This window comes from Pieris brassicae, chromosome 5 (assembly GCF_905147105.1).
Source record: "Pieris brassicae chromosome 5, ilPieBrab1.1, whole genome shotgun sequence".
In the NCBI taxonomy this organism is placed as follows: Eukaryota; Metazoa; Arthropoda; class Insecta; order Lepidoptera; family Pieridae; genus Pieris; species Pieris brassicae.
Genome location: NC_059669.1, coordinates 17,147,163 through 17,164,277, shown reverse-complemented (window position 1 = coordinate 17,164,277; position 17,115 = coordinate 17,147,163). Strand labels below are relative to the sequence as shown.

The 17,115-nt window shown below is 33.2% G+C and overlaps 1 protein-coding gene across 1 annotated transcript; it reads left to right on the top strand.

The window, feature by feature from the left end:
• The first annotated feature begins 725 nt into the window (after positions 1–725).
• LOC123709651 (biotin--protein ligase) lies at positions 726–15,935 on the top strand. Its single transcript, XM_045661121.1, has 14 exons — positions 726–1,135; positions 1,219–1,478; positions 1,661–1,814; positions 1,895–2,642; positions 2,841–3,036; positions 4,319–4,443; positions 5,727–5,859; positions 6,191–6,367; positions 7,674–7,859; positions 8,519–8,704; positions 9,362–9,468; positions 9,962–10,062; positions 10,504–10,720; positions 11,792–15,935. The coding sequence occupies exons 1-14, from the start codon at positions 1,000–1,002 to the stop codon at positions 11,961–11,963; spliced, it is 2,898 nt and encodes a 965-aa protein (XP_045517077.1). The 5' UTR covers positions 726–999; the 3' UTR covers positions 11,964–15,935.
• The last annotated feature ends 1,180 nt before the right edge of the window (positions 15,936–17,115 follow it).

Here is a 17,115-nt window from a genome sequence, read left to right as displayed (position 1 = left end):
ATTATTTTATTGATATGTTATGTATTGCTGAGTTATTTTAGCACTAGATATCCTAAGATATTTATTGAAACCAAATGATGTTAAGGGTTACGTATAAAATTAAACAACTGTGATAAATATCAATAAACGAAAAAGGATTAATATCATGTTTACAAGTCAAATTAATAGTGTTCTAAGTTAATGTAATATAATAATAATGTTTATATTGTATAATAATAAGGTTGGGATGGAATCTCTCCCACCGCACGAAACGCGAGTACAATAAGGCGAACCTATTGCGAGACAGTGGTACTGCCGGAGTCGTGCCTGGCCATTTTGGCTGTAGCCCGAAGGCAACAACATGGCACTCACACTAGGAAATGTGGGACAAGTTACTATTAACGTAGCATCCTAAGCTAGTAATTAATCATTTTTAATCCCCAAAAATATATAGTCTGTCTCACAGACACACACCCTCCATGGGTGATCTATGGATGATCATGGCTGATCCAGTAAAGAGTAGATTTAGATAAAATACGTACATATCGATATATGTTACTTTCTGGCTAAGGGTGAGATTCAGAGACAGACAGACTCTAGACTATTGTAGGATAGTTTGTACGATTGTCAGTTGTCAAATTAGCAAATATCAAAACTGACAGCCAAATTGTCAATTTTACTAGGTACAACTTCCATAGATTTAACTTGTAATAATTTAAATTAGTTGTTAAGTGATTGTTCACTTGTGAGTCGGGTTGTTTGTGCCTGAGCGATTTACGTAAACGATCCTGAAATATAAATATTATAATTTTCAATGGCTATTTCGAATGCTTCTCACGTAGCTACACTAGTGTTTAAACTATGGTTTTAAGCCAAAAATCTAGACGCCTTCGTCTTAAACGTTGACCACTGTTATGATTTCCAGAATCAATACGTAACTCTTTCTTGTAAAACTCATGAATTAGACTCGATAGATACAAATTAATATGATGACCTTGTGACCTCTCACAATAATTAATCATGCTTTTTACCCCTATTTACATTGCAATGACGTTCATCAAGACCTGGCGAATTCGATCTTTTAGAGCCCGTCTTTTGGAATTCTTAAGTGGGAATACCAGTGTCGCATTTTGTAAAGTACCGGAAAATGCTGCTGGTAAGATGATTTCATACTATATTTATATTAAATACCTCCTTTTATATAACTTAAAACATACCTACATTATCTTTCCATTTTAGAAACACCTACATTAAGCTCAAAATTGTGTACTAATCCTAAGAATGCACATCTATGTGATCTATTGGATTATACAAATGCATCTAGGATATGTAGTATGAAACCAACTCAATGTATTGATATTGGAGATTGGGTTACATGTGCTGGTGGCTTACCTTTGGGCATGTATGATTCATCACCAATCACAGATGTTGATATTGAAGTACTATTTGAGTGTGAAATGGATCCACATGAAGAGAGTTCATTTTATGATATTATGTCTGTAAGTATTTATTCAGTAATGTCCAGTCTTTGTCTATTTCAACAGCCTCAAATTTTCTTTGATCAAAACTGGATATTCTTATGAGGTAGCATAGACTAGTAATAGTTTTGTTTTGCAGTACTAGTATGAAGTTAATGTAATTCATATTAGAGTTCTAAGACCCTTTATCCTTATTATTTTAGTTGGAATCAATGGGCCAACCAATTGCCTGGAAAGCTGGGTCGCATTTGGCAATTGTTTTGAAGACTAACATGGAACATCTTAGTATTATTGGTTTTCAATTTGTTGGTGGGGAATTCATTATTGATCATAAGCTTCCAGTTGTGAGAATACAAAGTAAGTTAGATTGTTTCTCAAAAACATTTATATGCTTTGGTTAATATGAATGAATTGCAAAATTTATTATCTTTGTTTAGCTGTACAACTTTCGGGTGAACCAAATAAAGCAACTGATTTATCAATGAGAGGGCTCCGTAGTGACATTCAACATGGCTTAAGATTGGCCAATGAGGAATTTCAATGGCCTATACATGCATCATTGCTCAGGAAACTATCAAAAGTGGTAGATATTAAATCAGATAGAAGTATAACTGTAATGAATGGAGGTAGTGAACAAGTTGAAACATCTGTTGATAGAAGGAATGTTACATTAACAGATGTAAGCACAATAACAACAAAATCTCTATCAGCTGATGACGATGACTCTCCAGAAAAGGTATCAGACCAGAAAGAAGAAAAATCACCACAGAAAATACCTGCTAAAACAGATCTAAATCAACTAGATGGTGGTTTAGTTGTTGAAAATGTCACTGTCGAAATACAACATAATATAATACCAAAGAAAGCAAGTTTAAAGCTTGATTTAAAAAAAGGAACTAGTCAAATGTCGACATCTCTCCTTAATATATCTAGTCAAATTAAATCAATAACAACACATAAGAGAATTGTTAGTACAACAGGGCCTAAGAAAGCTCCTCAAGCAGATTCATGCTCCCAACAAAAGGATGAGATTCCTAAGAGTCCTTGTATGTCTACACCAAAATCTGTAAAGAGTTCCCGTCCACTAGTTAATACAAAGTCTCCAAATGTTTTAATATACTCTGACAGTGTTGTAGCTAGAGATAATTTGGAAGCATCCTTGAAGAAAGTTCTGGATTGTGATAGGTATGTTAGATGGTATTTTAGTTATTTTGCATCCCACTAGATAATATAAGCCACCCTTGGAACCATAACACGAAGAAGACATGTTTGATTATTGACAACACACTAATAATTTCAGATATGTACACAAATATTAGTGTACTGGTACTTTTTTTAACTAATTTTAGACAAGTCAACTTAAGAACTATGGTGTTTTACTAGGTATACAGTATATAGCGTGTCCCGCGAAGCCTTATGTGGTGGAGCTTGGCGTGGGCGGGCGGCACTAGTCGCTGTTGCGGGTTGTGCTGGACGAGCGGCACCCTTACTGCTTGCTCATTTGTTAGATGGGGGAAAATTGTTAGCAATATGCTCCGACCTACTGCATACGGTTTTGCCGCATTATAAGACTGCTGAGGTAAGTATTACTATATATTTGATGCATGATTTGACATCAAAATCATCCTATTAAAAAAATACTGTTGATACGATATTCATTTTAATAAATTAATTTACTCATTTGTGATTGATTCTATAACTCATTCTTATACATAGAGCCTTTGGAGCTCATAAAATGTTACATCATACATAACTCATTACACTCATTACATCATACTCTCTGGATATTTTATAAGCAATTTTTCCTGATACGTAAAATATTATATCGGTAAAGGTCCAATTCAACAGCGTTTCCCTCTGCACATTATCTTTACTTTTTGCTTTAACTTAATGCTGGACTCTAAATTCTAGATTATGTACACGACTATGTCTGCTGAATATGATTTATATATTGTGAAAAAATTAACTAGTGAAAAAGTAACAAAAACGTTTTATAATTTTAGTTATTATACTACGGTATTTACGTTTAATGCGGTATTTCTGTTGGCTTCCAACTTTTTACATTTCCTAAGACTAATTCAAGTAAAAAGACCAGCTACGTTCTCAAGTGCAATGTATCGATTATGCAAATCCGTCACGACAATGATTGTTGACCTTGAAACGCACCCTTCCTAAGGAGATAAACTCCACCCGATGTAATACGTTTTATCTACTTTTAAATCAATATTATAGCTTCAAGAAAACACTTTTTTACCAGATTGAACCTATGTATTATTATAAACTTTAATTATTTTACAGTGGTTGGTTTATGGTTCATGGTTATAGTACGTATACGTATAACACGCGAAACGTTGCTGAGAAATTTAAAATTATGTAAAATAATTATAAGTTTATAATAATACATAGCTTCAATCCGGTTAAAAAGAGTTTTCTTTAAATGTGTAAAAGCTATGTTAACAAAAGACAATACAATATAATAGTTTTCTATAATTTTATGCAAAGATTTCTCTATACATCTATCGGATATATAAGCCATTGTCGAGCGTAGTTATACCTATAAACAAATTAACAGTCGTAATACATAAGAAGTGGCAGCCGGCAGGTAGGTATATAACGTACTGGCTTTGAACGTTGATTGAATTTAAAATGGCTTTTATCGGGATGTTGAAGATTAGTCTACTTTTGCGTGATATGGACAATAATATTCACAATGCCCATTAAAATTTTCAAAAATTTATATGGAGTAACTTTGAGAAGGTATAAGATTTATCTGGTCGAAAAAGCATAATACAAGAAAATAAAAGGTTTATACGATTTTAGGTTCGCGACGTATTAATATAGATATATCGTATCATTTCCAGGTACGAGAGAATGAAGTGGTACAGTTTTCGTATGACAAGTGGAAAGCCGTGAAAATGAAACATCACATTTTCTGCTATCAAGCATCGCCAGCAAAGAAACAATTCTCTACTGAGAGCGATAGACAGTGAGTTATGACAATAAAATTACAATGACAATAAAGTTGTGTAGTATCGAATTTAGGGAATTATAATGAAAAATACATTAACCCTTGCAAGTTTTTAAATGAATACTAAAAAATATTTGTAGTATATCTAATTTTGTACTGTCATCCGAATTTGTCATGGAAATGCGGAGTCATCAGTCAAGTGCTACTTTGAGAGTATGTGTTTCAATTTTTCCGTTACTGTATATCTATGCCTATTTTGAAATCCAAATGGTTGTTTACAGTAAACTACCAGTCAACTTATATAATCAATACTATTATGACGTCATTGATTATTCTCAGGTATAAAACTTTATTAGCTTAAGCTATATATAGGTCTTACGCCCACTATGAACTAACCCTGTATACTAGGGGATACCTGGTCTGTGTACATGCACATATTTACGAAGCACCTACCGCTGATATTAAATCTAAATATTACGGATTTTCAGTCTAGGGCTTTGCAGTCCCAATGAGATTATTTTAGAAATAGATTTAGAAAATGCATGAAGGTTATTCTTAAAATACAAGCAATAAAAACAAAGTGTAACTAAGGCTACTATTCTTACAGAGCCAGTCAGGATGCCAATATGTGTTGGTACGAATTTAATATCTTGACGTTATTATGCTTTTAGAAAATAGAATATTATTTGCTATTGTAAACTGACATAAGTATATAATTTTGGTAATATACGCACTGTCGAATATTTGACATTGAAGAACCATTATTATTTATGTTTTTGGCTGATAATTTAGTGAGGGTATCAAGGAAATTATATTCTTTATTATGAAATTTATGTTGCCTCTTTACATTTATCATTATCTTATAAATTCTGCATGCACACGAAGCATTTGTTAAAATACGTAAATACAATTTGTCACTATATTGTAGTCATAAACGCAATCGCAACTAGATTTTGTGTATTATGACAGTGGCTTCCATTAGGATATGGTTGGTTATGATTAGGTGTACTAAGCCGGAGAAGGTAGAATGATTAATAGCTTAAATAGAGAATTATCGAGTTGCCAGTATCTTATATTATGTAAAATTTCACTTGGTTTAAAAAAAAGTTCCTTTAGTAACATTGGTAAACTGTCCTAGTACACCTTATTTTTTTTATCGACAAAATACTTTCTGTTTTTATCATTGCAACCATAAAACAATTTATAGATATTCGATTTTAACATATACTATGCATGGATTAGTTAATTTTTTACAGATGTAAATTAAATTAAAGGATTTACATAACGATAACATGTTTTAGGCCGTCCAAATACACGGGTCATCCTGGCCATGAGTTGGACATAAAAGTTCTGGCTTCAGAGGAAACTTGGCGCACACCATCCCTGTTGGAGGCCACAGATCTTACTAATCATGGTGTTGCTATTTTCTCGCAGGTATATATTAGTTAGAAACTAACAAACTAGACTAGAGAATATGGCGTTTTCTCTTTACTGCAATTTACACTAGATATTTATTTATATAGGTGTGAATGCCTTTTAACCCGAGGGCTAGGCAGAGATCTGGCTGATACATCCTGGATTTTGGCCAGATATGTACAACAAAGCTACCCGATTCGACCTTAGTATCCGAATACTTAAATGTCCACTTCCAATACAAGTTAATATTGAAGTATTAGTAGGTTCATGTCATATGCAGTCGATATTTTGTAAGGAGTTTTATACCTTATCCAACAGTTTTATACCAGTACAAAAATATTGTTTTTAGATTCACCTCGAGTCTGATCCTACTGACTACCTCGGCGAGGAAGGTATAAAAAGTAATGAAGCCAGATTGGAAATCCTTCATAAAATTCTGGGAGATATACTGAGCCTCCACGTGAAAGACCCCAAGGAACTTGTCGAAATTGAATACACTAAAGGATTCTTCCTTGGAGATCATGTGGTGAGGGAAATAGATATTGAATTGTGTTATGTGCATCCCCATTTTGGTCATGGTAGTAATCGCATTTTAGATGATTATATATTAATGTTACCATAGTTATAAATTTTGTGAAATATTTAATAAAAAGAGAATAGATATGGTTTCTTATTAACTTACTAATTTAAAGTTCAATTACCTCCGTACTGTTATTAATAATATAATCGTCTGATATTTATGAAAACGAATTACTTAGTTGTGATGTGCAAAAAGTAGTTTGGTTTTATATTTATTTTGCTTTTAGGCACACCGTCATATGTCATTTAGTTGTAAAATTACACTACACTCTTCGCGATTGCAAAATTGAAAACCAGTCAAGATATATATCATATGTAGAATTAAAAGTTCATCTGAGTTAAAAACTATTATAATTCTCACTTGATGACTTCGCCATTTTTAATAGCAACCTTACGTCACTATAAATTTCTAGTTACCAAAAACTATCTTTCACAGTAATAAACAGTCTTTTACCTACTCGTACGCAAATCAAACTATTTTGCAACCAACAGATACCCAACGCTGCCGATACATAACGTTTGATTTTAGTTTCCTTGTTCATAATATAAATTAAAATGGTATGAATAAGTTAAAAAGACATATTGTTTGGTAGGACGCGTGGTCGACGTGTCGAAGAGGCCCGGGCCACGTGACCGTGTGATGCCCGGTGAGGCCTACCTCGCTTGTGCTTTGTGTTTATTGTGTGCTTAAACTAGAGATTTCATGGTTTTGATGTTGGTGCCCCAAATTGGTAGGTATCCGGCTCGAAGGACCAAATTATGCTCAGTTTCGAACATCTACCACATCTATTAGTATTTTATTATGTGTCTTAAAGTTAGGCATGCGTCGATATTCGAATAACTTTGCCAATATGCTAAAATAAATAACATTATACGTGGTTCCTTGGTTGCGAATATATTTAATCTGAATAGTATACGTATAATGATAAAATCCTGAAATTCTCGCTTTCTCGTATATTTTCTTAATAATATAATCACGCTTGCTCTTTTTAGAACTGCTTGCACCGCTCTCCACAACGGCTTAATTATTTAAAATGAAGCTTGCTGATAATATAACTACATAGATATGAAGCTAGCGAAATATACAAGATTTCTGTCCAAAACTCATTTTGCTATTTTTTCGTTATAACACGGATTTAAAATTTATTATTGTCGCATGTATTCTTCAAAATTACTTTTTCTAATTGGCTGCTAATTTTTCATATTTTTCGATATGATATTTATTTTGTTCTAATTATATTCTTTTGGTGCAGCACAAAATGTCCCTAGTTGAAGGTTGGTGTCCATTGAAGGACGGCAAACGGGTGCAGAGTGTCGGTAACCTGAGTGTGCAGTGGTGTATGCGGGACGAGAAGCCAATGGACCAACCTTCGGATGTTTTTCTACCTATTTCTTTATATGAATGCCCTGAAAATTTCTCAACTGTTGAATATTTTGATGTAAGTGTAACGAATTGTTTGTCAGTAACATAATCATTAACAACATCAGGCTGTGAGGTTTTAGAGATATACTATGATATTGTCTTTTGTTAACATAGCTTTTACACATTTAAAGAAAACACTTTTTTACCGGATTGAAGTTGTAAAGCACGGGAAACGTCGAAAAAAAAAGAAATTAAAATTATGTAAAATAATCATAAGTTTATATACATAGCTTCAATCCGGTAAAAAAGTGTTTTCTTTAGATATACTATGAAATAAACACATTTTTCGCCAGATTCATTGCCCATATGCTCTCTATCCAAGTAAATCGTTGTAGTTAGAATATTTGTTTGGTATATTATTTTAGAGCAGTGTTGGCCTAGTGGCTTCAGCGTGCGACTCTCATCCCTGAGGTCGTAGGTTCGATCCCCGGGTGTGCACCAATGGATTTTCTTTCTATGTGCGCATTAAACATTAGCTCGAACGGTGATGGAAAACATCGTGAAGAAACCGAATTGCCTTAGACCCAAAAAGTCGACGGCGTGCGTCAGGCACAGAAGGCTGATTGCCTACTTGCCTATTCGATTAACAAATGATCATGAAACAGATAAAGAAATCTGAGGCACAGACCTAAAAAGGTTGTAGCGCCATTGACTGATTGATTGATATTATTTCAGAATCTAACATCTAAAAACATTGGCCGCGTGTTAATATACGCGGATGTGTTAACGTCCACTCAACATATCATCGAAGGCTCATTAAGTCACGGCGTGGGTGCAGTTGCGAAGAGTCAAAGCTCAGGTCGAGGCCGGGGAGATAATAAGTGGATATCACCTAATGGACAGGCTGTCATGTCGCTACAGGTACTTTCACTTTGCAAAAGATCGACTGCACTTGAATAAAAACAAACGTCAGCCACTTGCTTTAAAGTAAAGAGTTCTATTACAGTTGGATCTTAATGCGGGATCGTTATTATTGTCGCTGCAGTATGCAGTTGTTCTTTTAATCAGATAATTATTTGTACGAATCTTATGTAAATAACATTTTAGGATCACGTATGTCGCTACCTTTATAACTTACAATGCCAAATTACGGGGAGACGAGTTTGCCACCATACACACTTTTCGTAAACGTGAGATGAGAATTTACAATTCTAGAGTGGTTGTAGAGGATTAGTATTGATAGTGGTGGCAAAGTATGTGTAAACAAATACACTTGTATATCTTATCGCTTTTCGTTCATTAATTAATGTGCTTGGCAAGTTTCAAGCTCGAAGAACTATATCGTCCTTAAAATACTATTACTTGCAACAACTATTCTATGAGAAAACTGTGTGACTAATTATAACTGGCCAGTATATACAATATGAATTGGTTTGATAATGGTATTTAAACGCGTATACTTTTACAATTTCATAAACCGTGTAGTAAATTTCAAATAAATAATAACAAATTGTTTTAAAGACACCAAGTTCACCTTGTGTTTTTAAATGTTTTAAATATATAACTATGAATTTCTAGGTATGGCAAAAAATGAACCCTACAATTCCCTTAATACAACACGCGACTGCGCTCGCTCTGGTGCGAGCTGTACGTTCAGATCCACCCTACCAAAACCTTGATATAAGGTCAGTATTTGTTATTGAAACACCTTTTAAACTCATATACATGACCACCGGAAGACGTGGTCAAACGTCTCTGCTTAGCACCTTATTTATAAATGTAAACATCGTGAGGAAACCGGCACGTCTCAAAATTTACGACATGTACGTTACGAGATGCTCAACTATTTGTAATTAAACTTTTATTACCCATAGATCATTCCAGCACAGGACATTACTATATTATGGCTCGTTTTACTTACACTTGCATACCATCAACAATTTTATTTCCTTTTGAGAACTATATGTTCCAAATGTTAACAAAACAACAAATATTATTTGGTTGCCAGAGAACTGTATAGTAGTTTTTTACTAATCAATTTAAAATGCTAAATTTGTGATTGGCGTTCTGTGCCTGCTACGTTAAAATTATATTGCGGGATCCAAAGATATTTTGTACACGATTTATTTACTATGAACCAGAGAACAGGGAAAATATATTTCATGCAATATTTCACAGAATAAAATGGCCAAATGACATTTATTATGGACGGAACGTAAAGATCGGCGGTGTCATTACTACTGCGAATTGTATAGGGGATGACGTCATTATTAATATAGGTATGTCTTGAGAGTATATTTATGACCTAAGTCGATTTCATTTGCAGATAAAATACAACTTCGATATTTTGTATATTATAATATAGTTTTGTCAAACTTGAAAATATGAATAATAAAGTGTTATTGAAAGTATAAAACCTGGCTTCAAAAATCATTACCCATTATTTAAAATTTTAATTTTTGTACGATAGTCATGTTGTTACAAAAAGGTCACAAAACAATCGATTTGACTCGTGTTTGCAAACGATCGAATGATAATTAACATACTAAAACGTTTGTTTACGTCGCCATCTTGCATCTTAAATTTTGGCGGGTTATTAAATCTGTATTTAAATTGATTTTTTAAAGCCAATACTTAACAGAATTAAAAAAAAGTAAGGCTACAATTTGAAAGGCCCTTCCCTTATTAAACCTGTGCACTTAATTATGAAAATATTTCAGGAACTGGCGTAAACATATTTAACAGTGTCCCAACGACATGTGTAAACGATATGATAAGCGAGTACAACACTAGAGAGGGCGCGTCACTAGCGCCGATATCAATAGAGAAGTTCCTGGCCCGGTATTGTTCGCAACTAGAAATAATTCTCGATAATCTTATCTCCGAGAGGGGTGTCGATAATTTTCTTGAAAAATATTACGAGTATTGGCTTCATGAGTAAGTAGTTTATTTATTCGTTTACCGTAAAATACATTTTTTTTAAATAAACATAATAAAAAGGTTATTCTGTAAATGGTATAACCGGTAATATGGTATGACCAAAACTGTAACAGGCTTGCTCCTCCAATTGCAAAGCGGTTAGCGCGTTGAAGCGCCTCTTCAAAGATGAACTTGTGCTAAAGTTGCTGGAATAGCTTTGGTCGCGTATAATTTTTATATAAGCTTCTCTTATGTATTAGCGGACCCGACAAACGTTATCCTGTCTTAACTATGACTATTAATTTGGAATTGGTATAATAACTAAGAATTATTTCAGAAGCAAAGTCTTTATTATTCTAATGCTTTATGATAAACAACATTCTTCTGCCGCGTAGATAAATAGTTTTGTTGGTATAACATGAGAACAGGGGACATATAACTGCCCATGTGAAAAACATGAATTTGTCATGATTAATGCTACAAACAATTAGCGACTAATTATTTTATCAATATAATAACTCCGATCGAAGCATTTGTTTTAAACGATATTCGTTTTTCTTACATCCGACGATATTTGCAGCACCCATTCTGTCAATGTTATGTCAAACGCCATAAGGTTACATGAAAAAAGTTTGAATTGTAAAGGCGCACTGAAAAAATCGCTATCGTAACAAAAGTATTCTTAAATTTTCTAATTTTCCGCGCAATTTTCTTTTTTTTCTCTTTCATAAGAACGTTCTCCTGACAATAACAAACACAACAAAAAAATAATTCGCGAAATTGGTCCAGCCGTTCACGCGTGATGCCGTAACCAAGGGAAATAGGGATTCATTTTTATATATAGATATATATCTCTTATTTTACTTACTTCCTTTACCTTCTAACATATCCTTAGAGGCTTCGTTATTGTTATTTTGCTATCATGGGGCCAGCCGAGCGCATTTCCAAGGGCATAGTGACGTATACGTCACTCAGTTGAATATTTTTGTTTTTGTATTAGGCCTGTGGTAATAAAATTATGTCGTGAATTGCTTTGCATTTGTATAATAAACGATTATTATTATTTATACTTTAGCTTTTTCATTTCAGCGGCGAAGAAATCCGTATACAATCCAGGGAAGGCAGTCCTGTACCGGGTACGATATCCGGTTTGGACGAGTTCGGTTGGCTGATAGTACGTACAGTGGAGGGCGATGTGAGAGTGCAACCGGATGGCAACACATTCGATATCATGAGCGGCCTTATTGCTCCTAAACTTTAATGGGGACAAGATAAGTGTAATTAAGAGTCGAGACTTAAGTAAGGTGAATATTTAAAAAATGTGTTGGACATATGGGACTCATCTAGCGGTAAGTCTCGACTCTGAATCCGTAAAGGATAAGTCATGTAGATTAAGTGAACTTAAAAGTGGCATATACATGATCAATTAAGAAGGGAAATCACTTGTGACTCCTATCTCCTAATTAAACATTTATAGTATTGCAACAATTTTCAAAAATATTATAAGTAGTTTTCAATCGGAAACTAGGAGCAGTTTACTGAGTAAGCTATATATGTTACCGTAATGCTTACATGCAAATGAACATCAAATTAATTATTTGAAGTTCTATCGATGCTAGAATAGGAGAACCAATAAAGAAATAGTATTCTAGTGAAAATATTAAGATCTTATTCGAGCCTCTACATACTAAGTATGTTTTATCTCATTTATTTATTTAATTGGTAGAATGACAAGCGTTTAAATGTTGCAAATAGTTTTTTTTTATAATGGCAATAATAAATTGTTCATAGTGTTCGAAATTTAAAAAGTTTACAGTCGGTCCCTCGAAAACAAAAGCAAGATAGCCTAGAATTTATTTATTGGTTTTATTATACTTATTAATCATATTATTTATCAACGTGGGATAACGTTCGAAATTTGAAATATTGAACGCATATTATCTGTCAAAAGCAGATTGATTTTCGACGCCTGTGTAATATTATAATTAATATTCTAAAGTTGAATTTCGATGTGATTACGATACTCGTTTTGTAATTTTAGTAGTTTTTGTTTGTTAAGACGGGTAAGGTTTGTGATATTATTTGTAGATCTATATCAGTGGTGACAATTTTTCAGGGTATATATTTTAGGCATTGGTTTCATAAAATATAATTTATTTGGTGACGAATCTCATTAATCAAAGTATTTAAACTATAAAAAATAGCCAGACTGTGACATCTGGCGGAAAACGTTTCGTTCACACTAGCTAAAATATTGCGTAGTTAGGAAGAAAAATTCCAAAGATAGCGGTTGAAACTAGGTTGTATTTTATAGAAATAGTAATGACATTGGTGATTGTTAAACGATGTAAACAAATTGTGTAGTTATTAGGAGTCTGGCCATATAAAATTATAATGTGCAACAAAAACATATGAACGATCTTAGGTCTGATGCTAATACTTATTTATCAAATTCTTATTACCATGCTACAAGAAAAGTGCCATGAGCGGCCATGACCGATACAGAAATCAAGCTTAAAGCTTCTACTATTAGAAATTACAATTTCTAAGTTATATTGAACCCTTGCTCTAACTAGACTAGCTAGACTAGACTACTATAGACTCCGATAAACAGTTTATGTCTTTTTGTTACATTAAATATAATAATAGGTCACTTAGGTATTGATTTCTCAAAGATTAGGGTTTTAAAAATGTAGGAACTTTCATATCACTTAGTCGGCCACACCACTGCCAGTGATGTTTGCATTAGATTTAAAAAAATAAAATTCTCTAAATGCTTGCTAATTGCTTGATAATTTTTATTCATCTAAACTTGTTAAGATTTTTCTAGTTTTTTTAAATTAAAAGGTAAGAACTAAAACTATTCTAGAGAGTGACTTTCAAAAACATGTTCGAAGTGTCTGTCAAAAAAATCGATGAGCATTTGACAGGTGCTCCGTATTAAACACGTGTCTTTAGATCTTAAACATATGTATTATGTTATTTATAGATATATATATACACTTTCCCGCAGATATCTTGGCCAGAGACATTAGGCCAAATGATATGCTGATTTATATAAACTGGCATTTTTAACAGAACTCAGTTTTATACAATGTATAATGGTAGAACATTATTGTGTTACAATTTAGAATTCATCACAAACATTTATTCATCAGGTCAACAGCATTAAGTTTCGCATTTTATACGCATTTACTTAGTAATGAATTCGCGCTTCTACTTAAGTTTTTTTTATTATATTGCTATCTTATCATATTCAGTTCATTTATAGTACGTTCGATATAAAGCTAATATCAACATGGAAATTGAATTTAGACTGATTTTATCAAAAACATTCCAAATTTTAAAAAGCTATAGAAAATATAGATAATGCTTTGTTAGTCTGTGATACATTTGAAAGAGAAAGCGATCAAGGCTAGATGACGGTTTTGAAATGTGTTCTCTTTCTAATCGTATCTAACAATTCATAGTCTGTCAACAATATCCCAGAACTGTTAGGTATGACTTTAAAGTGATGTGGTTTTTATATATTATCACGTTTTAAGAAAAGAAAAGAAAACAGAGTGACAAGAGTTGTTGTTCCCATTAGAATAGTTCTAAGTCTTAATATTGTTAAAAAGTACTTCTAATATTCTAAATAACCTTGTTATCATATGTGTGTGTAATGTGTGCATGTGTGTATTCGTCCATTTTGTATAGCCTTGTCTGAAGTTGAATAAAAATATTTGCAGATTGATGATATTATACGAAGTAACATTTAGATGTCAGTAAAATTCAGATTTCAAACTGCGCTAAGTATGTCTCCCGTATATCAAAAACATGGGATTTGACCAACTGAAGTAAGCGTTAGTCTTGAATCTGAATTTTAGGGTGAGTTAGTTAATCAGGCGCCCGATACTTTCATTTGACCGGAGATGCGTATTTGACGTTATTGGCGCTGGTGATAAATACTATATTTCATCACAAGTCCGGAAATCCTGTCATTGCAAAGAGTTCCGACAAATGTCTACCCGAGCCGAGGTGCAGCAATTGCAATGACGGTTCCGCACGTGTACTGAACAACTATTTTTAATACAGTTGCGACAAAATTAAGCAATAATAAAACTATTTGTTTTTTTCTATCCTCTGCACGCAAGAAATTCGTCGTATGTAGAAATGTAGCGACTTTTCCGGTAAAATGTTCTCCAATTATACTGAGTTCCGGTGGTGTTAATTCAAATAACATTTCGTCGAAATTACTCTACATTATTTGAGCAACTGTATTAAAAAAGCAATTGCGTGGCACCTACATGATGTGAAAAGTAGCAAGTGGAACGGTAGTTTTCGTGTTTTTATTTATCAGGTTGTACGACAACGCAATTAATACATTTAAAGAATGAAAGTCAAATCTATATACGTTTTGCTAAATTAATTTTTGACACTGCTCAAGGCAGACACGTTAAAGAATTTAGGCGCTTAGTGTTTAGATGGAAATGTGTAAATTTGATGTCCATATGCATTGATTGAATTTTTTTTGACATAAATGCCTGTTGGTGAAATAGATGGTTCCTAGGTTTAGATAGATTGAAATGTGCCTAATATGTTCAATTTATATAGGTGGTTGATTTTTTAAAATATTCTAGAATTTTTTAAAAATATTTCTAGAATAAAAATATTTTTATGTGGTTAAAAATGTTTATGAATCGCTTAGTAAACCTTAAGTCAATTTTTGATAATTTGTATTCAAATTAAATAAATTATTGCCGCCATTTAGCCAATTAAAAATCTAAAGTAGAAAATATATTTAATATTACGAGAATTTGTATTTGCTTTGGTAGAAGACCTCCAAGCAACCGAAAACCTCCTTATCAGCAGCGCTAGTTTGTAAAACCGATTTCAATAATTGTTTAGAATTGGCACTAACAACCGAGGTAATCAGTACGAAAACCAATTTTGATGAAGTGTTAATATCCATAGCGCTAATACTAAATTGGAATTACTACTAAAATCAATATTAAAATCGGAATTGCTATTGAAGTTGCTGGGTTAGCTTGCTAATAATTTATGTTGTAATGTGTATGTAAGTAATGTTTTTAGACTTGAGGTTTATGAGTATGTTTTCAAGGTATTTCACATTTCATAATTATATTTCGCTGTTGTGTATTCTGTTGTCTATTGATGAAGTCTACCGTTATAAAAGTATCCTGTTATTAATCTTGTTGTAAATGCAAATCAATAAAATATTTGTCATCAATTATTGTTTAATTTTTGAGTCCCTGAAGTACTGGTTGGAAAGCTTCAACACTAAGGCGTTGATGGCTAAGCTTCCAGCTTGATGAATTTTTATGTATAGGAATCCAAAGAGTGCATGTCAATGAAGTTACCACTTCCGTTTCACAGGTGTCAATCGGCATCCCCCAAGGCTCGATTCTCGGACTTTTCTTATTTCTGATTTACATAAACGACCTCCTTACGACCTTATTAACGACTCTTCACTTCTATTTAAAGTGAATAAGAAAAACGTATTATTGGACGATGTAAAAATTATATCTTTCGTAAAGTTAACTGGTTTTATGTAAATAACTTACTGCTTAATGAAAGCAAAACAAAATGTATTAGATTTACAACTTCTAGCGTAAAGCGAGATTGGTAAACTAAAAGGACAGTGAATTAGTCACAGGGACAATAGGACAATCACTTTTACTTTGTTTATAAAACTATTTCTAGGCATAAAATAGATATAGTAAACACTGGGGCCCACACTCTTTCAAATAAGACCTCTGCAGCATATGTAGTAAAGAAAATCCGATAGTTTACTTTTCTTAATTAAACGGGCAGAAAGCTCACCTGATTTTAAGTGATACCGCCGCCCATAGACTCTCAATGCCAGAGGGCTCGCGAGTGCGTTATGCGTTACTGATCAGGACACAACTAAAATTGTGTAGCTACTTTCACAGCGTTAGGTCGTACGGTATTCTAGTGTGAGGTGCAGCTGCAGAGGTTCAATCCATATTTGTGCTGCAGATGCTGTGATGTTCTGGGTATTTATTGTGTTTCCCCAAAGGGACCGTACCGACTACGGAATAAATTTAAGGAATTAAATATTATGACACTATCTGGTCAATATATTCTTGAAGCCTTGTTGTATGTGCAAAAAATATAAACGATTTTAAAACAAATGGTGACTTTCACCAGTATAATACTCGAAACAGAACTAAATTAAGCGTACAACTTACCTTATATGGAAAGTGTATTGGTTTTTACGACAAACTCCCAAACGGAATTATAACACATTCAAAGCTCTCGTTAAACGTAAATTAATCAATAAAGCTTTTTTATAAATTTTACGAATATTTTAATAATCCTAACCCTTGGGATTGATTTTCTCCAGTTCAAATAATTTGAACGAATCAAAACATAGAGATGAAATGAAA